General features: G+C 44.0%; 1 protein-coding gene across 1 annotated transcript in view; it reads left to right on the plus strand.

The window, feature by feature from the left end:
- The first annotated feature begins 9,961 nt into the window (after nt 1–9,961).
- The window catches only part of LOC140385048 (uncharacterized), a 34,502-nt gene continuing 20,658 nt past the window's right edge, over nt 9,962–23,805 (plus strand). The window contains exons 1-3 of the mRNA XM_072466840.1: nt 9,962–10,113; nt 10,265–10,504; nt 11,301–13,094. Of these exons, the coding sequence (XP_072322941.1) occupies nt 10,276–10,504; nt 11,301–13,094 (2,023 nt within the window). The 5' untranslated portion in view covers nt 9,962–10,113; nt 10,265–10,275. The remainder of the gene's footprint in view (nt 10,114–10,264; nt 10,505–11,300; nt 13,095–23,805) is intronic.

Genomic DNA, 23,805 nt, shown 5'->3' on the forward strand with positions numbered 1-23,805 from the left:
CCCTAAAACATTCTCCACCAAAAACAGACCCTAGAACATTCTCCACCAAAAACAGACCCTAAAACATTCTCCACCAAAAACAGACCCTAAAACATTCTCCACCAAAAACAAATCCTAGAACATTCTCTACCAAAAACAGACCCTAAAACATTCTCCACCAAAAACAGACCCTAAAACATTCTCCACCAAAAACAGACCCTAAAACATTCTCCACCAAAAACAGACCCTAAAACATTCTCCACCAAAAACAAATCCTAGAACATTCTCTACCAAAAACGTACCCTAGAACATTCTCCACCAAAAACAGACCCTAGAACATTCTCCATCAAAAACAGACCCTAAAACATTCTCCACCAAAAACAGATCCTAGAACATTCTCTACCAAAAACAGACCCTAGAACATCCTCCACCAAAAACAGACCCTAAAATATTCTCCACCAAAAACAGACCCTAAAACATTCTCCACCTAAAACAAATCCTAGAACATTCTCTACCAAAAACAGACCCTAAAACATTCTCTACCAAAAACAGACCCGAAAACATTCTCTACCAAAAACAGACCCTAGAACATTCTCTACCAAAAACAGACCCTAAAACATTCTCCACCAAAAACAGACCCTAAAACATTGTCTACCAAAAACAGACCCTAGAACATTCTCCACCAAAAACAGACCCTAAAACATTCTCCACCAAAAACAGACCCTAAAACATTCTCTACCAAAAACAGACCCTAGAACATTCTCTACCAAAAACAGATCCTAGAACATTCTCCACCAAAAACAGACCCTAGAACATTCTCCACCAAAAACAGACCCTAAAACATTCTCCACCAAAAACAGACCCTAAAACATTCTCCACCAAAAACAGACCCTAAAACATTCTCTACCAAAAACAGATCCTAAAACATTCTCCACCAAAAACAGACCCTAGAACATTCTCCACCAAAAACAGATCCTAAAACATTCTCTACCAAAAACAGATCCTAAAACATTCTCTACCAAAAACAGACCCTAAAACATTCTACACCAAAAACAGACCCTAAAACATTCTCTACCAAACACAGACCCTAAAACATTCTCCACCAAAAACAGACCCTAAAACATTCTCCACCAAAAACAGACCCTCGAACATTCTCCACCAAAAACAGACCCTAGACCATTCTCTACCAAAAACAGACCCTAAAACATTCTCCACCAAAAACAGACCCTAAAACATTCTCCACCAAAAACAGACCCTAAGACATTCTCTACCAAAAACAGACCCTAAAACATTTTCCACCAAAAACAGACCCTAGAACATTCTCCACCAAAAACAGACCCTAAAACATTCTCTACCAAAAACAGACCCTAAAACATTCTCCACCAAAAACAGACCCGAGAACATTCTCTACCAAAAACAGACCCTAAAACATTCTCTACCAAAAACAGACCCTAAAACATTCTCCACCAAAAACAGACCCTAAAACATTCTCCACCAAAAACAGACCCTAAAACATTCTCCACCAAAAACAGACCCTAAAACATTCTCCACCAAAAACAGACCCTAAAACATTGTCTACCAAAAACAGACCCTAAAACATTCTCCACCAAAAACAGACCCGAGAACATTCTCCACCAAAAACAGACCCTAAAACATTCTCCACCAAAAACAGACCCTAAAACATTCTCCGCCAAAAACAGACCTTAGAACATTCTCCACCAAAAACAGACCCTAAAACATTCTCCACCAAAAACAGACCCTAAAACATTCTCCACCAAAAACAGACCCGAGAACATTCTCCGCCAAAAACAGACCCTAGAACATTCTCCACCAAAAACAGATCCTAAAACATTCTCTACCAAAAACAGATCCTAAAACATTCTCTACCAAAAACAGACCCTAAAACATTCTACACCAAAAACAGACCCTAAAACATTCTCTACCAAACACAGACCCTAAAACATTCTCCACCAAAAACAGACCCTAAAACATTCTCCACCAAAAACAGACCCTAAAACATTCTCCACCAAAAACAGACCCGAGAACATTCTCCGCCAAAAACAGACCCTAGAACATTCTCCACCAAAAACAGATCCTAAAACATTCTCTACCAAAAACAGATCCTAAAACACTCTCTACCAAAAACAGACCCTAAAACATTCTACACCAAAAACAGACCCTAAAACATTCTCTACCAAACACAGACCCTAAAACATTCTCCACCAAAAACAGACCCTAAAACATTCTCCACCAAAAACAGACCCGAAAACATTCTCCACCAAAAACAGACCCGAAAACATTCTCCGCCAAAAACAGACCCTAGAACATTCTCCACCAAAAACAGATCCTAAAACATTCTCTACCAAAAACAGATCCTAAAACATTCTCTACCAAAAACAGACCCTAAAACATTCTACACCAAAAACAGACCCTAAAACATTCTCTACCAAACACAGACCCTAAAACATTCTCCACCAAAAACAGACCCTAAAACATTCTCCACCAAAAACAGACCCTAGAACATTCTCCACCAAAAACAGACCCTAAAACATTCTCTACCAAAAACAGACCCTAAAACATTCTCCACCAAAAACAGACCCTCGAACATTCTCCACCAAAAACAGACCCTAGAACATTCTCTACCAAAAACAGACCCTAAAACATTCTCCACCAAAAACAGACCCTAAAACATTCTCCACCAAAAACAGACCCTAAGACATTCTCTACCAAAAACAGACCCTAAAACATTTTCCACCAAAAACAGACCCTAGAACATTCTCCACCAAAAACAGACCCTAAAACATTCTCTACCAAAAACAGACCCTAAAACATTCTCCACCAAAAACAGACCCTAGAACATTCTCCACCAAAAACAGACCCTAAAACATTCTCCACCAAAAACAGACCCTAAAACATTCTCCACCAAAAACAGACCCTAAAACATTCTCCACCAAAAACAGACCCTAAAACATTCTCCACCAAAAACAGACCCTAAAACATTCTCCACCAAAAACAGACCCGAGAACATTCTCCGCCAAAAACAGACCCTAAAACATTCTCCACCAAAAACAGACCCTAAAACATTCTCCACCAAAAACAGACCCTCGAACATTCTCCACCAAAAACAGACCCTAGAACATTCTCTACCAAAAACAGACCCTAAAACATTCTCCACCAAAAACAGACCCTAAAACATTCTCCACCAAAAACAGACCCTAAGACATTCTCTACCAAAAACAGACCCTAAAACATTTTCCACCAAAAACAGACCCTAGAACATTCTCCACCAAAAACAGACCCTAAAACATTCTCTACCAAAAACAGACCCTAAAACATTCTCCACCAAAAACAGACCCTAGAACATTCTCCACCAAAAACAGACCCTAAAACATTCTCCACCAAAAACAGACCCTAAAACATTCTCCACCAAAAACAGACCCTAAAACATTCTCCACCAAAAACAGACCCTAAAACATTCTCCACCAAAAACAGACCCTAAAACATTCTCCACCAAAAACAGACCCTAAAACATTCTCCACCAAAAACAGACCCTAAAACATTGTCTACCAAAAACAGACCCTCAAACATTCTCCACCAAAAACAGACCCGAGAACATTCTCCACCAAAAACAGACCCTAAAACATTCTCCACCAAAAACAGACCCTAAAACATTCTCTACCAAAAACAGACCCTAGAACATTCTCCACCAAAAACAGACCCTAAAACATTCTCCACCAAAAACAGACCCTAAAACATTCTCTACCAAAAACAGATCCTAAAACATTCTCCACCAAAAACAGACCCTAGAACATTCTCCACCAAAAACAGATCCTAAAACATTCTCTACCAAAAACAGATCCTAAAACATTCTCTACCAAAAACAGACCCTAAAACATTCTACACCAAAAACAGACCCTAAAACATTCTCTACCAAACACAGACCCTAAAACATTCTCCACCAAAAACAGACCCTAAAACATTCTCCACCAAAAACAGACCCTAGAACATTCTCCACCAAAAACAGACCCTAAAACATTCTCCACCAAAAACAGACCCTAAAACATTCTCCACCAAAAACAAATCCTAGAACATTCTCTACCAAAAACAGACCCTAAAACATTCTCCACCAAAAACAGACCCTAAAACATTCTCCACCAAAAACAGACCCTAAAACATTCTCCACCAAAAACAGACCCTAAAACATTCTCCACCAAAAACAAATCCTAGAACATTCTCTACCAAAAACGTACCCTAGAACATTCTCCACCAAAAACAGACCCTAGAACATTCTCCATCAAAAACAGACCCTAAAACATTCTCCACCAAAAACAGATCCTAGAACATTCTCTACCAAAAACAGACCCTAGAACATCCTCCACCAAAAACAGACCCTAAAATATTCTCCACCAAAAACAGACCCTAAAACATTCTCCACCTAAAACAAATCCTAGAACATTCTCTACCAAAAACAGACCCTAAAACATTCTCTACCAAAAACAGACCCGAAAACATTCTCTACCAAAAACAGACCCTAGAACATTCTCTACCAAAAACAGACCCTAAAACATTCTCCACCAAAAACAGACCCTAAAACATTGTCTACCAAAAACAGACCCTAGAACATTCTCCACCAAAAACAGACCCTAAAACATTCTCCACCAAAAACAGACCCTAAAACATTCTCTACCAAAAACAGACCCTAGAACATTCTCTACCAAAAACAGATCCTAGAACATTCTCCACCAAAAACAGACCCTAGAACATTCTCCACCAAAAACAGACCCTAAAACATTCTCCACCAAAAACAGACCCTAAAACATTCTCCACCAAAAACAGACCCTAAAACATTCTCTACCAAAAACAGATCCTAAAACATTCTCCACCAAAAACAGACCCTAGAACATTCTCCACCAAAAACAGATCCTAAAACATTCTCTACCAAAAACAGATCCTAAAACATTCTCTACCAAAAACAGACCCTAAAACATTCTACACCAAAAACAGACCCTAAAACATTCTCTACCAAACACAGACCCTAAAACATTCTCCACCAAAAACAGACCCTAAAACATTCTCCACCAAAAACAGACCCTCGAACATTCTCCACCAAAAACAGACCCTAGACCATTCTCTACCAAAAACAGACCCTAAAACATTCTCCACCAAAAACAGACCCTAAAACATTCTCCACCAAAAACAGACCCTAAGACATTCTCTACCAAAAACAGACCCTAAAACATTTTCCACCAAAAACAGACCCTAGAACATTCTCCACCAAAAACAGACCCTAAAACATTCTCTACCAAAAACAGACCCTAAAACATTCTCCACCAAAAACAGACCCGAGAACATTCTCTACCAAAAACAGACCCTAAAACATTCTCTACCAAAAACAGACCCTAAAACATTCTCCACCAAAAACAGACCCTAAAACATTCTCCACCAAAAACAGACCCTAAAACATTCTCCACCAAAAACAGACCCTAAAACATTCTCCACCAAAAACAGACCCTAAAACATTGTCTACCAAAAACAGACCCTAAAACATTCTCCACCAAAAACAGACCCGAGAACATTCTCCACCAAAAACAGACCCTAAAACATTCTCCACCAAAAACAGACCCTAAAACATTCTCCGCCAAAAACAGACCTTAGAACATTCTCCACCAAAAACAGACCCTAAAACATTCTCCACCAAAAACAGACCCTAAAACATTCTCCACCAAAAACAGACCCGAGAACATTCTCCGCCAAAAACAGACCCTAGAACATTCTCCACCAAAAACAGATCCTAAAACATTCTCTACCAAAAACAGATCCTAAAACATTCTCTACAAAAAACAGACCCTAAAACATTCTACACCAAAAACAGACCCTAAAACATTCTCTACCAAACACAGACCCTAAAACATTCTCCACCAAAAACAGACCCTAAAACATTCTCCACCAAAAACAGACCCTAAAACATTCTCCACCAAAAACAGACCCGAGAACATTCTCCGCCAAAAACAGACCCTAGAACATTCTCCACCAAAAACAGATCCTAAAACATTCTCTACCAAAAACAGATCCTAAAACACTCTCTACCAAAAACAGACCCTAAAACATTCTACACCAAAAACAGACCCTAAAACATTCTCTACCAAACACAGACCCTAAAACATTCTCCACCAAAAACAGACCCTAAAACATTCTCCACCAAAAACAGACCCGAAAACATTCTCCACCAAAAACAGACCCGAAAACATTCTCCGCCAAAAACAGACCCTAGAACATTCTCCACCAAAAACAGATCCTAAAACATTCTCTACCAAAAACAGATCCTAAAACATTCTCTACCAAAAACAGACCCTAAAACATTCTACACCAAAAACAGACCCTAAAACATTCTCTACCAAACACAGACCCTAAAACATTCTCCACCAAAAACAGACCCTAAAACATTCTCCACCAAAAACAGACCCTAGAACATTCTCCACCAAAAACAGACCCTAAAACATTCTCTACCAAAAACAGACCCTAAAACATTCTCCACCAAAAACAGACCCTAAAACATTCTCCACCAAAAACAGACCCTAAAACATTCTCCACCAAAAACAGACCCTCGAACATTCTCCACCAAAAACAGACCCTAGAACATTCTCTACCAAAAACAGACCCTAAAACATTCTCCACCAAAAACAGACCCTAAAACATTCTCCACCAAAAACAGACCCTAAGACATTCTCTACCAAAAACAGACCCTAAAACATTTTCCACCAAAAACAGACCCTAGAACATTCTCCACCAAAAACAGACCCTAAAACATTCTCTACCAAAAACAGACCCTAAAACATTCTCCACCAAAAACAGACCCTAGAACATTCTCCACCAAAAACAGACCCTAAAACATTCTCCACCAAAAACAGACCCTAAAACATTCTCCACCAAAAACAGACCCTAAAACATTCTCCACCAAAAACAGACCCTAAAACATTCTCCACCAAAAACAGACCCTAAAACATTCTCCACCAAAAACAGACCCGAGAACATTCTCCGCCAAAAACAGACCCTAAAACATTCTCCACCAAAAACAGACCCTAAAACATTCTCCACCAAAAACAGACCCGAGAACATTCTCTACCAAAAACAGACCCTAAAACATTCTCTACCAAAAACAGACCCTAAAACATTCTCCACCAAAAACAGACCCTAAAACATTCTCCACCAAAAACAGACCCTAAAACATTCTCCACCAAAAACAGACCCTAAAACATTCTCCACCAAAAACAGACCCTAAAACATTGTCTACCAAAAACAGACCCTAAAACATTCTCCACCAAAAACAGACCCGAGAACATTCTCCACCAAAAACAGACCCTAAAACATTCTCCACCAAAAACAGACCCTAAAACATTCTCCGCCAAAAACAGACCTTAGAACATTCTCCACCAAAAACAGACCCTAAAACATTCTCCACCAAAAACAGACCCTAAAACATTCTCCACCAAAAACAGACCCGAGAACATTCTCCGCCAAAAACAGACCCTAGAACATTCTCCACCAAAAACAGATCCTAAAACATTCTCTACCAAAAACAGATCCTAAAACATTCTCTACAAAAAACAGACCCTAAAACATTCTACACCAAAAACAGACCCTAAAACATTCTCTACCAAACACAGACCCTAAAACATTCTCCACCAAAAACAGACCCTAAAACATTCTCCACCAAAAACAGACCCTAAAACATTCTCCACCAAAAACAGACCCGAGAACATTCTCCGCCAAAAACAGACCCTAGAACATTCTCCACCAAAAACAGATCCTAAAACATTCTCTACCAAAAACAGATCCTAAAACACTCTCTACCAAAAACAGACCCTAAAACATTCTACACCAAAAACAGACCCTAAAACATTCTCTACCAAACACAGACCCTAAAACATTCTCCACCAAAAACAGACCCTAAAACATTCTCCACCAAAAACAGACCCGAAAACATTCTCCACCAAAAACAGACCCGAAAACATTCTCCGCCAAAAACAGACCCTAGAACATTCTCCACCAAAAACAGATCCTAAAACATTCTCTACCAAAAACAGATCCTAAAACATTCTCTACCAAAAACAGACCCTAAAACATTCTACACCAAAAACAGACCCTAAAACATTCTCTACCAAACACAGACCCTAAAACATTCTCCACCAAAAACAGACCCTAAAACATTCTCCACCAAAAACAGACCCTAGAACATTCTCCACCAAAAACAGACCCTAAAACATTCTCTACCAAAAACAGACCCTAAAACATTCTCCACCAAAAACAGACCCTAAAACATTCTCCACCAAAAACAGACCCTAAAACATTCTCCACCAAAAACAGACCCTCGAACATTCTCCACCAAAAACAGACCCTAGAACATTCTCTACCAAAAACAGACCCTAAAACATTCTCCACCAAAAACAGACCCTAAAACATTCTCCACCAAAAACAGACCCTAAGACATTCTCTACCAAAAACAGACCCTAAAACATTTTCCACCAAAAACAGACCCTAGAACATTCTCCACCAAAAACAGACCCTAAAACATTCTCTACCAAAAACAGACCCTAAAACATTCTCCACCAAAAACAGACCCTAGAACATTCTCCACCAAAAACAGACCCTAAAACATTCTCCACCAAAAACAGACCCTAAAACATTCTCCACCAAAAACAGACCCTAAAACATTCTCCACCAAAAACAGACCCTAAAACATTCTCCACCAAAAACAGACCCTAAAACATTCTCCACCAAAAACAGACCCGAGAACATTCTCCGCCAAAAACAGACCCTAAAACATTCTCCACCAAAAACAGACCCTAAAACATTCTCCACCAAAAACAGACCCTCGAACATTCTCCACCAAAAACAGACCCTAGAACATTCTCTACCAAAAACAGACCCTAAAACATTCTCCACCAAAAACAGACCCTAAAACATTCTCCACCAAAAACAGACCCTAAGACATTCTCTACCAAAAACAGACCCTAAAACATTTTCCACCAAAAACAGACCCTAGAACATTCTCCACCAAAAACAGACCCTAAAACATTCTCTACCAAAAACAGACCCTAAAACATTCTCCACCAAAAACAGACCCTAGAACATTCTCCACCAAAAACAGACCCTAAAACATTCTCCACCAAAAACAGACCCTAAAACATTCTCCACCAAAAACAGACCCTAAAACATTCTCCACCAAAAACAGACCCTAAAACATTCTCCACCAAAAACAGACCCTAAAACATTCTCCACCAAAAACAGACCCTAAAACATTCTCCACCAAAAACAGACCCTAAAACATTGTCTACCAAAAACAGACCCTCAAACATTCTCCACCAAAAACAGACCCGAGAACATTCTCCACCAAAAACAGACCCTAAAACATTCTCCACCAAAAACAGACCCTAAAACATTCTCTACCAAAAACAGACCCTAGAACATTCTCCACCAAAAACAGACCCTAAAACATTCTCCACCAAAAACAGATCCTAGAACATTCTCTACCAAAAACAGACCCTAAAACATTTTCCACCAAAAACAGACCCTAGAACATTCTCCACCAACAACAGATCCTAGAACATTCTCCACCAAAAACTAACCCTAAAACATTCTCCACCAAAAACAGACACCACTGTGTAAGCAGAAAACAAGGATAGCAGCTGTCAAGCCAGCACTGAGGGCGATGTAAACATCACAGTGTGTTTAATGATTCCTATTTTGATTTAATCACCATTGTTAAACTTTGATCACAAGGAATTTCAAGTGCCCAATGCATTTAGTTTTGTCTATACATAGACGAGAAATGTTTTAATCTCATAAAATGGTGAATATTTTTGACCAATACATTTTTCCTGCTGTGGCGGGTGTTACAAAACTTGCCAAACCCCAGCCCGGAGGGCAGTCGGTTTGAAATTAGCGGCTCATTCTGAGTGGCTGGCCGTTCGTGTTTAATTGATAAATGGATGGTTAGTGGGGGAGCTGAGAGAGCAGGCAGCTGGTTTCACTCAGGGTGTAGCGTCAATGGAAAGAGTCGGCTGATGGAAAGTTTCAAAGTTCATGGTTCTTTATTTTCCGGCTTTTGGGTTAAATAGGGATTTTGTAGTTTAGGTAAGTTACCTCTTGCGAGACGATTTCAATTTTTTTTTTTTTTTTACAAAGGGTAGACAACTGCCCTGAGTCAAAGTAATTTAAAGTGGGCATGGTGATGTGTTTATGCGGGGGTTTTGCGAGCTTTGTAAATGTTGTGTTTGTTTTGCAGTTGGAGCTCCGATGAATCTGCCACCGATACCAGCCAGCTGTATTTTTAACTTCTTTCTTTGCTTGTTGCCAATCGCGATGAATTCTTCAGCAGCCGGACACAGGGTAGAAGATGGTCACGCACATAATCACAACAGGCCTTTCTTTTTCCAACCAATGCCATCACCACATATGTTTACACCTCCTGTACCCCACTTCATGCACCCTCCTGCCGTCCATCCGTACTTCTACCCAACAGTAGGTAAGCGGCGATACCATTCTCCATTCCAGATGCACAAAGAGGTCAGTCAGTAGTTGCGTCTGGGTAGCATCTGATTGATGGACTTTTACTTGTGTTTGTAGGTCGCATGGTTTGTGCCTTTAACTCTTGTTGGTGATAACTCGTCTCTTGTTAGTGAATGTCCTGTGCGCCCGGTTAGTCTGGTCTCTGGTTAACTCCTGACATTAATTGGAGGAGGGGGAACTGGTCTGGGTAATCACTGCTCCAGGAGGTGGGGGAGCCTCTGGCCCTGGTAACTCCCTGCTCCAGGCCTGGGAACTCCCTGCCCCAGGAGGGGGGAGGCGGGGGAACTGCTGGCCTGGGGAATCCCTGCCCCAGGAGGGGGGAGGCGGGGGAACTGCTGGCCTGGGGAATCTCTGCCCCAGGAGGGAGGGGGAACTCCCTGCTCCAGGCCTGGGCACTCCCTGTACAGGCTGCTCTGGTGGAGTTTAATATTGAAACCTGTTTTCCTTTACAATATTTAAATCTGGCAAAGGGCGATTGCCCTGCAAAATCCATGCTTGTGAAAAACCTCTAAACTGACACCTTTCCAATTTATTGAGCGAATCTGCTGTAGTCTGAATGTTTCCTGCCCCCAATCTGACCGTTTGAGCCGGAGGGAACTATGGGCTGGGTCTGGACTGCCCTTGTCACTCGCCATCTCTTTAGTGGATTATAAAGTAAAACTGTTAAAACAATTTAAAAGGGATATTATTGTCATGCGAGCCACTAGATTTTGTTCAAATGCCTTTGTGACGAGTGTCTTTCTTTCTATTAGAAATTGGTGGCGGTTTATATTATCCTATGTGTCCTATGCCATATCCAAGGAACTATGCCCCTCAATCACCAATACACCACACCAACTATAGAAGACCTTTTTTTAATTCCCCTCTGGTCGCTCGCCCGACGTTCTATCATTCTGCACGATTCCGACACTACCCCTTTCGCAAAAATGTCACTCATACGGAAGTACAGACCGACATCGAAACCAATTCGGATCGATCGAAAGGGGCAGATATGACCGAAACGGTGCCGTGTAAAAGCCAAGCTGCGGAGAAAAGAGTGCCCAAGTCTTCCGGTATTGAAACTAGTTCGGTAAGTGCGACTGCTCTTGCTCAAGAAAGAGTTGCTCACCAAGGAATTCGCGGTGAACCAGGCGAGACTGAAGGCAGCGCCGCATTGGCGGCTAAAAGTGGCAAATCTGCTGGCTACTCATTCCAGAAGGAAAAAATCCGGATCGAGTGTAGTGAAGGAGCCCCGTCAATAAACGTGTGGCGGTCCTTTGAAGCCACGGTTCCGATATATAATCCTGCCCCCAACACAGCAGAGGATAGGATTCAGTGCGAAGTGTGGTCAGTGAGTGCCTGCGAGGCTGCAGTTCCCTTCTATGGGTCCTTTGAGGCGGACAAAGTGATTCCTGGCACTGCCCAGTTTCCCATTCCTGGCCCCGCAGAGATGTTGGTGGATTCCAAGTGTTCAGAAAAGGCTCCGGAATTTAAAGCCCCGCCGGGTGAGGGGCAAACCTCGCCCAGTAAAACTGAGAACCACAAACTTCCAAAAACATTCCTCCATGAAGCGTCCCGGCAAAGGAGCTCGTGTGGGATTGTTAATCCCATTGGGATTGGAGTGGATGGGAGCAGGAGGCAGGGGAATGGACACATTGCAGAGAGGCGCCAGGTTTCAGAGTGTGACATGTCCAAGAGTGATGATTCTCTGGAGTCTGTGGAAGAATATGTTCCCTCGGCCAATGTGCTGGTTTGGTTACAGAGCCAGGCGCGAGGTTACCGCTGGAAAAACAGTCTTTCCCAACCCATCCCGGGTGGAGCAGCAATCCTGAATGGCTCCTTTGAAGAAATCTCTCCCAAAGACGAGGAATCGTCCTTTGATTTTTTCGACGCGATGCCAGCGAGGAAGCAAGTGTCCTACACTCACCTGATGTGCGATTCTGCCGCTCCGCCCGCCCGCCGCCCCGCCCGCCGCTCCGCCGCGCCGCCCGCCCGCCGCTCCGCCTCTCCGCCCGCCACTCCCCTCGGCAGCAGCAAGGAAAATCGCGCTCTTCCTGATAAACTTTGCAGCGCCTGTCAAAAACCAACCAAATCCAAGAGCGAGAAACCCGTCTGTAAAACGCAGCGGGAGCATCCCAGGAAATCTCCGTTAATTGGGAATGGTGTGGGCGGCGGGCGGCGCAAATGCCGCAAAATCTCCCCAGAATCGAGCAACTCTAACACCAACCACAAAACTGGCCTTTCCTCTGATTCGGAGCCGCCTTCCCGGGATCAGGACAGGAATTCCAGGGCCGGTGTCTCGGGAAAAGTCCACGCGCCTGGATTCTCCCGCAAGAAAATACTTCCCAGGCCAGCCAAAAGCTCCACTTTGCAGCTGGCCAATCGCCCACAAGACAAACGCAGAGGGAAGAGGACATTGGACCCGACTAAACATCCAGCTCACCAGAGAGAGCAAAACGGGGCGGGGACCGAGTGCGCGGAGCGCCAGAAACCGGGGCTAACCGCAAACCCAGAACGAAAACGTAAAGAGGGAAAGAGACGGAAGTGTCCACGGGAGGCTTTGAACGGTAAGATTCAGGCCGCCTTGTGCTGCTTGGGATAGGACCTGGATATGTGGGCGTCCCTGGTTAGGTCAGCATTTGTTGCCCATCCCTAAATGTTTTTGAGAGAGGGGGGGGTAGACCCAGAAGTGTTCCAGGATTTTGACCCAGGGACAGTGAAGGGGTGATTAAGTTAGGGTCGTGAGTGACTTGGAGGGGAACCTCCAGGTGGTGGGGTTCCCAGCTGTCTGCTGCTCTGTCCTTCTAGATGGCAGTGGTTCTGGGTTTGGAAGGTGCTGCTTGAACAGCCTGGGTGAGTTACTGCAGTGCATCTTGTGGATGGATGTTACTGTGCGTCGGTGGAGGGGACTGAAAGTTTGTGGACGGGGGCGCGTTTGTGGAAGGGGAGCAATCCAGTTGAGTGCTTTGTCCTGGATGACGTTGAATTTCTTTTATTATTGTGGACAGGCTTTGGGCAATCGGGCGAGTTACTTGTCACAGGATTCCCAGCCTCTGACCCGCTCTTGTAGCCACAGTATTTGTGACTAGTCCAGTTCGGTATCTAGTCATTGGTAACTGCCAGGATGTTGATAGTGGGGGAATTCTGTGATGGTGATGGCAATGGTGATTCTCTTGTTGGCAATGGCCATTGTACCTGGCACTTGCACTTGCCAGGCCTTGCTATATTTACTACTTCAGTGTCTGAGGATTTGCGAGTTGTGCAATATCCACAAACACCTTTGCATCAGGAGGGAGGTCATTAAAAGCAGCTGAAGGTTGGGTCGAGGACACTACCATGTGGAACCCCTGAGTGATATCCCAGGAGGACTGAGATGCCTGACACTGACCTACCACAACCATCTTTGTGTTTGGTTTCCACCCCACCCTCTCCAGCGAATCCCAAGTTGACATTCAGTAAGTACTGTTTTATAGCCATGTTGATGATCCCTTCCGTCACTTACTGATTGAGAGTAGGGCAGTAAATTAGAACGAAGAACAAAGAAAATTACAGCACAGGAACAGGCCCTTCGGCCCTCCCAGCCTGCACCGATCCAGATCCTTTATCTAAACCTGTCGCCTATTTTCCAAGGATCTACTTCCCTCTGTTCCCCGCCCGTTCATATCTGTCTAGATGCATCTTAAATGATGCTATTGTGCCCGCCTCTACCACCTCCGCTGGCATGTGTTTCAGGCACCCACCACCCTCTGCGTAAAAAAACTTTCCATGCAAATCGCCCTTAAACTTTCCCCCTCCTTGAAATCGTGACCCCCCTTGTAATTGACACCGCCACTCTTGGGAAAAAGCTTGTTGCTATCCATCCTGTCCATACCTCTCATAATTTTGTAGACCTCAATCAGGTTTTCCCCCCCCCCCCCCCCCCCAACCTCCGTCTTTCCAACGAAAACAATCCTAATCTACTGAACCTTTCTTCATAGCTAGCACCCTCCATACCAGGCAACATCCTGGTGAACCTCCTCTGCACCCTCTAAAGCATCCACATCCTACTGGTAATGTGGCGACCAGAACTGCACACAGTATTCCAAATGTGGCCTGACCATAAGTCCTATACAACTGTAACATGACCTGCCGACTCTTGTACTCAATACCCCGTCCAATGAAGGCAAGCATGCTGTATGCCTTCTTGACCACTCTATCGACCTGCGTTGCCACCTTCAGGGTACAATGGACCTGAACTCCCAGATCTCTCTGTACATCAATTTTCCCCAGGACTCTTCCATTGACCGTATAGTCCGCTCTTGAATTAAATCTTCCAAAATGCATCACCTCGCATTTGCCTGGATTGAACTCCATCTGCCATTTCTTGGCCCAACTCTCCAATCTATCTATATTTTGCTGTATTCTCTGACAGTCCTCCTCGCGATCTGCAACTCCACCAATCTTAGTATCATCTGCAAACTTGCTAATCAGACCACCTATACCTTCGACCAGATCATTTATGTATATCACAAACAACAGTGGTCTGAGTACGGATTCCTGTGGAACACCACTAGTCCCCTTTCTCCATTTTGAGACACTCCCTTCCACCACTACTCTCTTGTCTCCTGTTGCCCAGCCAGTTCTTTATCCATCTAGCTAGTACACCCTGAACCCCGTGTCATGTTCCTCGTTTGCGATGTGGGAGCTCAGGGACACGTCCACTGTCCCTGGCTCCTTCACGTGCAAGAAGTGTGTCTAGTTGCAGCTCCTGTTAGACCGCTTGACGGCTCTGGAGCTGCGGATGGACTCACTTTGGAGCATCCGCGATGCTGAGGACGTTGTGGATAGCACGTTTAGCGAGTTGGTCACACCGCAAGTGAAAGGTACTGAGGGAGATAGAAAATGGGTGACCAAAAGACAGAACAAGAGTAGGAAGGCAGTGCAGGTGTCCCCTGCGGTCATCTCCCTGCAAAACAGATCTACCGCTTTGGATACTGTTGAGGGAGATGGCTCACCAGGGGAAGGCAGCAGCAGCCAGGTTCATGGCACCATGGCTGGCTCTGCTGCACAGCTGGGCAGGAAGAAGAATGGCAGGGCTATAGTGATAGGGGACTCAATTGTAAGGGGAATAGACAGGCGATTCTGCGGACGCAATCAAGACTCCAGGATGGTATGTTGCCTCCCTGGTGCAAGGGTCGAGGATGTCTCTGAGTGGCTGCAGGGCATTCTGGGGGCGGGGGGGGGGGGGGGGTGTGAACAGCCAGTTGTCGTGGTGCACATAGGCACCAACGATATAGGTAAGAATCGGGACTAGGTCCTACAAGCGGAATTTAAGGAGCTAGGAGTTAAACTAAAAAGTAGGACCTCAAAGGTAGTAATCTTGGGATTGCTACCAGTGCCACGAGCTAGTCAAGAGTAGGAATGTCAGGATAGAGAGGATGAATGCGTGGCTCGAGAGGTGGTGCAAGAGGATTCAAATTCCTGGGACATTGGAGCGGTTCTGGGGGAGGTGGGACCAGTACAAACCGGAAGGTCTGCACCTGGGCAGGACTGGAACTGATGTCCTAGGGGGGGTGTTTGCTAGAGCTGTTGGGGAGAGTTTAAACTAATGTGGCAGGGGGATGGGAACTGATGCAGGAAGTTGGAAGGTAGTAAAACAGGGACAGTAATAAAAGGCAGTAAGGGGAAAGTGTAAGGTAGAGAAGCCATAGTCAAAAATCAAAAAGGCCGACAGTACAAGGTACAGCGACTGAGGGGAGCTCAGTGAATAGGACCAGGAATACTAAAAGGAATAAAACGGGAAGTGGAAACATTAATGGTAAGCGACGCGGCAGGTTGTTACATGAAGATATGGGTTCAACGACAAGGAAAATTAGGAGAAAGGTTAAGAGGAAATATAACTTAGGAGAGGTTACTGATCGAGGTGTTAAGATTCAGAACAGAGGTAAAAAAGCCAACATAAGTGTACTTTACCTGAATGCTCGTAGTATTCTGAATAAGGTAAATGAGTTGATGGCGCAAATCATCGTGAATGACTATGATTTAGTGGCCATTACTGAAACATGGTTAAAGGATGGTCACGACTGGGAGTTAAATATCCGAGGGTATCAAACTTTTCGGAAGGACAGAGTGGATGGTAAGGGAGGTGGTGTAGTGCTGTTATTTAAGGATGACATCCGGGCAACAGTAAGGGATGACATCGGTGCTATGGCGGATAAGGTTGAATCCATTTGGGTGGAAATCGGGAATAGTAAGGCGAAAAAGTCACTGATAGGAGTAGTCTATAGGCCACCAAATAGTAACACTATGGTGGGGCAGGCAATAAACAAAGAAATAACTGATGCATGTAGAAATGGTACAGCAGTTATCATGTAGATTAAAATCCCCCATGTCGATTGGTTTAACCAGGTCGGTCAAGGCAGCCTTGAGGAGGAGTTTATAGAATGTATCCGCGATAGTTTCCTAGAACAGTATGTAATGGAACCTACGCGGGAACAAGCGGTCCTAGATCTGGTCCTGTGTAATGAGACCGGATTGATTCAGGATCTCATAGTTCGGGATCCTCTCGGAAGGAGCAATCACACTATGGTGGAATTTAAAATACAGATGGAGGGTGAGAAGGTAAAATCAAGCACTAGTGTTTTGTGCTTAAACAAAGGAGATTACAATGGGATGAGAGAAGAACTAGCTAAGGTAGACTGGGAGCAAAGACTTTATGGTTAACAGTGGAGAACCTTCCAAGTGATTTTTCAGTGCTCAGCAAAGGTTTATACCAACAAAAAGGAAGGATGGTAAAAAGAGGGAAAATCGACCATGGATATCTAAGGAAATAAGGGAGAGTATCAAATTGAAGGAAAAAACATCCAAAGTAGCAAAGATCAGTGGGAGGCTAGAGGACTGGGAAATCTTTAGGGGGCAACAGAAAGCTACTAAAAAAGCTATAAAGAAGAGTAAGATAGATTATGAGAGTAAACTTGCTCAGAATATCAAAAAGATAGTAAAAGTTTCTACAAATACATAAAACAAAAAAGAGTGGCTAAGGTAAATATTGGTCCTTTAGAGGACCTGAGGGGAGATTTAATAATGGGCGATGAGGAAATGGCTGAGGAACTGAACAGGTTTTTTGGGTCGGACTTCACAGTGGAAGACCCAAATCGCATGCCAGTGACTGATGGAAATGAGGCTATGACAGGTGAGGACCTTGAGAGGATTGTTATCACCAAGGAGGTAGTGATGGGCAAGCGAATGGGGCTAAAGGTAGACAAGTCTCCTGGACCTGACTGAATGCATCCCAGAGTGCTAAAAGAGATGGCTAGGGAAATTGCAAATGCACTAGTGATAATTTACTAAAATTCACTAGACTCTGGGGTGGTCCCGGCGGATTGGAAATTGGCAAACGTGACACCACTGTTTTTATAAAAAAAAAAAAAAAAGGAGGTAGGCAGAAAGCGGGTAATTATAGGCCAGTGAGCTTAACTACGGTAGTAGGGAAGATGCTGGAATCTATCATCAAGGAAGAAATAGCGAGGCATCTGGATGGAAATTGTCCCATTGGGCAGACGCAGCATGGGTTCATAAAGGGCAGGTCATGCCTAACTAATTTAGTGGAATGTTTTGAGGACATTAACAGTGCGGTAGATAACGGGGAGCCAATGGATGTGGTATATCTGGATTTCCAGAAAGCCTTTGACAAGGTGTCACACAAGGTTGCTGCATAAGATAAAGATGCATGGCATTAAGGGGAAAGTAGTAGCATGGATAGAGGATTGGTTAATTAATGGAAAGCAAAGAGTGGGGATTAATGGGTGTTTCTCTGGTTGGCAATCAATAGCTAGTGGTGTCCCTCTGATCAGTGTTGGGCCCACAACTGTTCACAATTTACATGGATGATTTGGAGTTGGGGACCAAGGGCAATGTGTCCAAGTTTGCAGACGACACTAAGGATAAGTGGTAAAGCAAAAAGTGCAGAGGATACTGGAAGTCTGCAGAGGGATTTGGATCGGCTAAGTGAATGGGCGCGGGTCTGGCAGATGGAATACAATGTTGACAAATGAGGTTATCCATTTTGGTAGGAATAACAGCAAAACGGATTATTATTTAAATAAAATATTAAAACGTGCTGCTGTGCAGGGAGACCTGGGTGTGCCAGTGCATGAGTCGCAAAAGGTTGGTTTTCAGGTGCAACAAGTGATTAAGACGGCAAATGGAATTTTGTCCTTCATTGCTAGAGGGATGGAGTTTAAGACTAGGGAGGTTATGCTGCAACTGTACAAGGTGTTAGTGAGGCCACACCTGGAGTATTGTGTTCAGTCTAGGTTAATCCCAGAGCTGAAGGGGTTTGATTACAAGGAGAGGTTGAGTAGGCTGGGACTGTACTCGTTGGAATTTAGAAGGATGAGGGGGGATCTTATACAAACATATAAAATTATGAAGGGAATAGATAGGATAGATGTGGGCAGGTTGTTTCCACTGGCGGGTGAAAGCAGAACTAGGGGGCATAGCCTCAAAATAAGGGGAAGCAGATTTAGGACCGAGTTTAGGAGAAACTTCTTCACCCAAAGGGTTGTGAATCTATGGAATTCCTTGCCCAGTGAAGCAGTAGAGGCTCCTTCGTTAAATGTTTTTAAGATAAAGATAGTTTTTTGAGGGATTAAGGGTTATGGTGTTCGGGCCGGAAAGTGGAGCGGAGTCCACAAAAGATCAGCCATGGTCTCATTGAATGGTGGAGCAGGCTCAAGGGGCCAAATGGCCTATTCCTGCTCCTAGTTCTTATGTTCTTATTATGCTCTTATACCACTTCACTTTTTCCATCAACCTGCCATGGGAAACTTTATCAAATTGTCCAGGTTGGATCTGTCCTGCTTTGTTTACAGGACTGCTGGGGTGATGCCCATGTTGTCGCTGTACTGGAACAGCTTGGCTTGGGGTGCAGCAAGTTTTGGAGCACCAGTCCAGTACTAGATCTGGAATAGGTTAGGGCCCTTTTGCAGTACCCATTCAGCCATTTCTGATATCCTGTAAGGTGAATCAAATTGGCTGAGGACTGGGTACCTCTCGAGGTGATAGATCATTCATGTGGCACTCCAATTCTGGCTGGAGATTATTGCAAATGCTTCAGCCTTGTCTGTTGAGAGTGGGTATATTGGTGGAGCCTTCTCCAGTTAGCTGTTTAATTATCCACCATCATTCCTGATTAGATGTGGCAAGACTGCAGAGCTTGGATCTGATCTGTTGGTTGTGGGATCATTTGAGAAGTCCTGTTAGCACTGCTGCTTCACAATGCTGTGACCCGGGTTCAATCCCGGCCCCTGGTTACTGTCCATGTGGTTTCCACATTGTCCCAGTGTCTGCGTGGGGTTCTCACCACCACAACACAGATGTGCAGGGGAAATGGATTGGCCATATACGTTTATTTTTTAAAGTTTAAAAATTGGTCCTGTGTGGTACACCCAAATTGACACATTTTCAATATGCCCTGTGCTGATTCTGGCATTGCCTCCCATACTGTGCCATTACCACCAAGTGTGGGGGATATGTCCGACCTGAGGTGGCCCACAGTGCTTCATGGATGTCCAGTTTAGCACAATCGTAGTGCCACACAACATGATTGATGGTATCCTCAATGTGAAGGCGGGACTGCTAGTTTCTAAGGATTCCTGTGGGAGTAGTCGCCCCCGGTTGCTTAGGATGAGATCAAATATGGTTTTCTCTCGCTCGTTGGTTCCGTCACACCTGTCTCAGACCCAGTCTATCAGTATGTCCTTTTTGGGACTTGGCCAGTAGAGTGGGTACTCTGGGTGGGGGACATTTAAGTCCCCCACCCAGAGTACATTCTTTCCACACTCGGTGCTTCCTCCAAGTGATGTTCAACATGCAGGTGCACTGATTCATCAGCTGACATTGACGGTATGTGCCCATCACCTGATGCCATGAGACTTCATGGGGTCCAAGTTTATGTTGAGGACTCCTAGGACTGTATGCCACTGCTGCAACCTCTGCTGGCATTACCCTGCCAGTGGGGTAGGACATACCCAGGGGTGGTGATCGTTGAGTCTTGGATGTTATCTGGAAGGTATGATTCCATGAGTACGGGTATGTCGGGCTATTTCTTAACTAGTTTGAGAATGCTCCCAATTTTTGCACAAACCCCCAGATGTTAGTAAAGAGGACTTTGCAGGGTAAAGTGTTTGCTGTTGTAGTTTCCAGTGCCAAGATCTATGTTGGGTGGTCCAATTTAGTGGTTTTATACAACTGAGGGGCTTGGTGGATCATTTCAGAGGGCAGAGTTGACCATTGCTGTAGATCTGGAGTCACATGAAAGCTAAAGATTCTTTTCCAGAAGGATATTGGTGAACAATCCGAGCTTTTTATGACCGTATACAATGTTTTCACGATCGTCATTCAACTTTTTAAAAAAAAAAAAAAAAAAAAAAAATTGAGTACCCAATTCTCCCCCCCCATTGAGGGGCAATTTAACGTGGCCAATCCAGCTACCCTGCACATTTGTGTTGTGGGGGTGAGACCCATGCAGACACTGGGAGAATGTACAAACTCACGCACAGTGAGCCGGGATCTAACCCGGGTCCTTGGTACCATGAGGCAGCAGTGCTAATCACTGCGCCATCATTAGACTTTTAATTCCAGATGTTTATTAGATTCCATTTCCAATATGTGCCATGGCAGGATTCAAACCTGGGTCCCAGTGTTACCAGTCCAGTGACAATGCATAATACCACAGCCTCCTTACATATATTTGAGGGTCTTCTCTCTTAGCACCAGGAAGGACAAAACTGCTGGCCTAGTGAGACTACAGTGCTGAGGCCCCGGGTTTGAATCCCGACCCGGGTCACTGTCCATGTGGAGTTTGCACATTCTCCCCGTGTCTGCCTGGGTTTCACCCCCACAACCCTAAAGATTTGCTGGTTACGTGGATTGGCTATGTTAAATTGCCCCTTAATTGGAAAATAATAATAATTGGTTACTCGAAAAAAACATTTTTAAAAACTGCTGGCCTCACCACTCATTCCTCATCACCCATCACTGGTAACCCCAACAACAAATCTCTAAAGTCTACATCTCCTTTGTATGGTGCCCTGAACTTGGCTAAATTCTCTTATGTTCTGCACAAGTTCCCATGTAAGTTTAGCCCTTCTGCCCTCTCCCAAGTACATCTGCTCTATTTGCCTCAATTGCTTTTTGGGATAACACTTAAACTAAAATGTGGTGAAAAAGAATTCCCAGTTATATTTATTTAATGAGCCTGCAGACACTTGGCACGAGGGAAAACATATTCTCTTAAGTCTACCCTTTTCTAATCTCTATCTTGTTTTAATCTTTCAATGACAGTTACAACCTCCATTCTGTATCAACATTTAAATTTTGAGGGTGATACCGAAATGGGTGGGAAGACAAGTGGTGAGGATGATACAAAGTCTACAGAGGTAAAATAGACCAGTTTGGTAGATGGAATACAATGTAGGAAAATGTGAAGTTATACTTTGGTAGGAGCAGAATATTGAAATTGAGGCTGGAGCACGGATTTGGGGATCCTCTAACATAAATCACAAAAAACTAACATGGGGTAGCACGGTGGCAAAGTGGTTTGTACTGCTGTCTCGCTGCACTGACCGAGGTCCCAGGTTCAATCCTGGCTCTGGGTCACTGTCCGTGTGGAGTTTGCACATTCTCCTGTTTGTGTGGGTTTCGCCCCCACAACCCAAAGATGTGCAGGGTAGATGGATTAACCATGCTAAATTACCCCTTATTTGGGAAAAAATAATTGGGTACCCTAAATTATTAAGAAAGTCAACATGCAAGTGTGGTAATGAGGAAGGCAAATAGACGTTGGCCTTCCCATTCAAAGAGAATGGAGTGTAGAATAGTGAAATCTTGATAAAATTATACAAAGCACTAGTTAGACCACACATGGAATACTGTGAGCAGTTTGGTCCCCCTATCTAAGGAAAGATATCCTGGCATTTGAAGCAGTCCAGGAAATGTTCCTGAGGTTGATCCCTGAAAGAAGGATTTTCTTATGAGGTAGTGGTTGGATTGTATTCTTTGGAGTTTAGTAGAATGAGGTATGACCTTTTATTGAGACATAACGGATTCTTGGGGTTTGACAGGGTCGATGCCGAGAGGTTGTTTCCTCTTGTGAGAGTCTAGGACCAGAGGGCAGGATCTCAGTTAAAGGGTCGCCATTTAAGAGGAATTTCTTCTCCTAGAAGGTAGTGAATCTGTGGAATTCTTTATCAAAGAGTTGTAGAGGCTAGGTGGTCAAGTATGTTCAAGGTTGAGGTAAACGGATGTTTAATCGGAAAGGGAATTGGGTTGGGGGATTAAGTTTAGTTGAGGATTATTGTATCAGATCAGCCACTATTGCACTGAATGGCGGAGAAGACTTGATGAGCTGAATGGCCTACTTCTGCTCCGATGTCTTGTGGTTAGGCGAGGAACTCATGCAGGAGACTCGGGTGATTGGCCTCTTACAAGAAGTTGCTCCAGTGAGTCATACCTTGCAGAGGCCATTCTGTTCTCTCTCTGTCCGTAATGTACTCCCTCACTCTCCAGACCCCTGATGCCTCAATCCATCTATTCCCTTCTTAAATATAGTCACTGGCTTAGCCTCCATGGCCTTCTGTGGTCGAGAACTCCACAGGTTCACCACCTTGAGTAAAGACGTTTCTCATCTCAGTCCTGAATTGCCATCTCAAATGACCTTGTTAGAGACCCCTGGCCAGAGGAAGAAACATCCTGCATCTAACCCTGTCAGAATTTTATGCTTTTCAAATTAGATCCCCTCTCGTCCTTCTAAATTTGAGTGAATACCTGCGCCAGGTGACCTAATCTTTCCTCTAACAACCATCATAGAAGTTTACAGCATGGAAACAGGCCCTTTGGCCCAACCAGTCCATGCCGCCCAGTTTTTACCATTTAAGCTAGTCCCAGTTGCCCGCACTTGGCCCATAAACCCTCTATACCCATCTTACCCATGTAACTATCTAAATGCTTTTTAAAAGACACAATTGTACCCGCCTCTACTACTACCTCTGGCAGCCCATTCCAGACACTCACTACCCTCTGAGTGAAGAAATTGACCCTCTGGGCCCTTCTGAATCTCTCCCCTCTCACCTTAAACCTATGCCCTCTAGTTTTAGACTCCCCTACCTTTGGGAAAAGATGTTGACTATCTACCTTATCTATGCCCCTCATTATTTTATAGACCTCTATAAGATCACCCCTAAGCCTCCTACGCTCCAGGGAAAAAAGTCCCAGTCTATCCAGCCTCTCCTTATAACT

The sequence above is a fragment of the Scyliorhinus torazame genome, chromosome 11 (genome assembly GCF_047496885.1).
Source record: "Scyliorhinus torazame isolate Kashiwa2021f chromosome 11, sScyTor2.1, whole genome shotgun sequence".
Classification (NCBI taxonomy): Eukaryota; Metazoa; Chordata; class Chondrichthyes; order Carcharhiniformes; family Scyliorhinidae; genus Scyliorhinus; species Scyliorhinus torazame.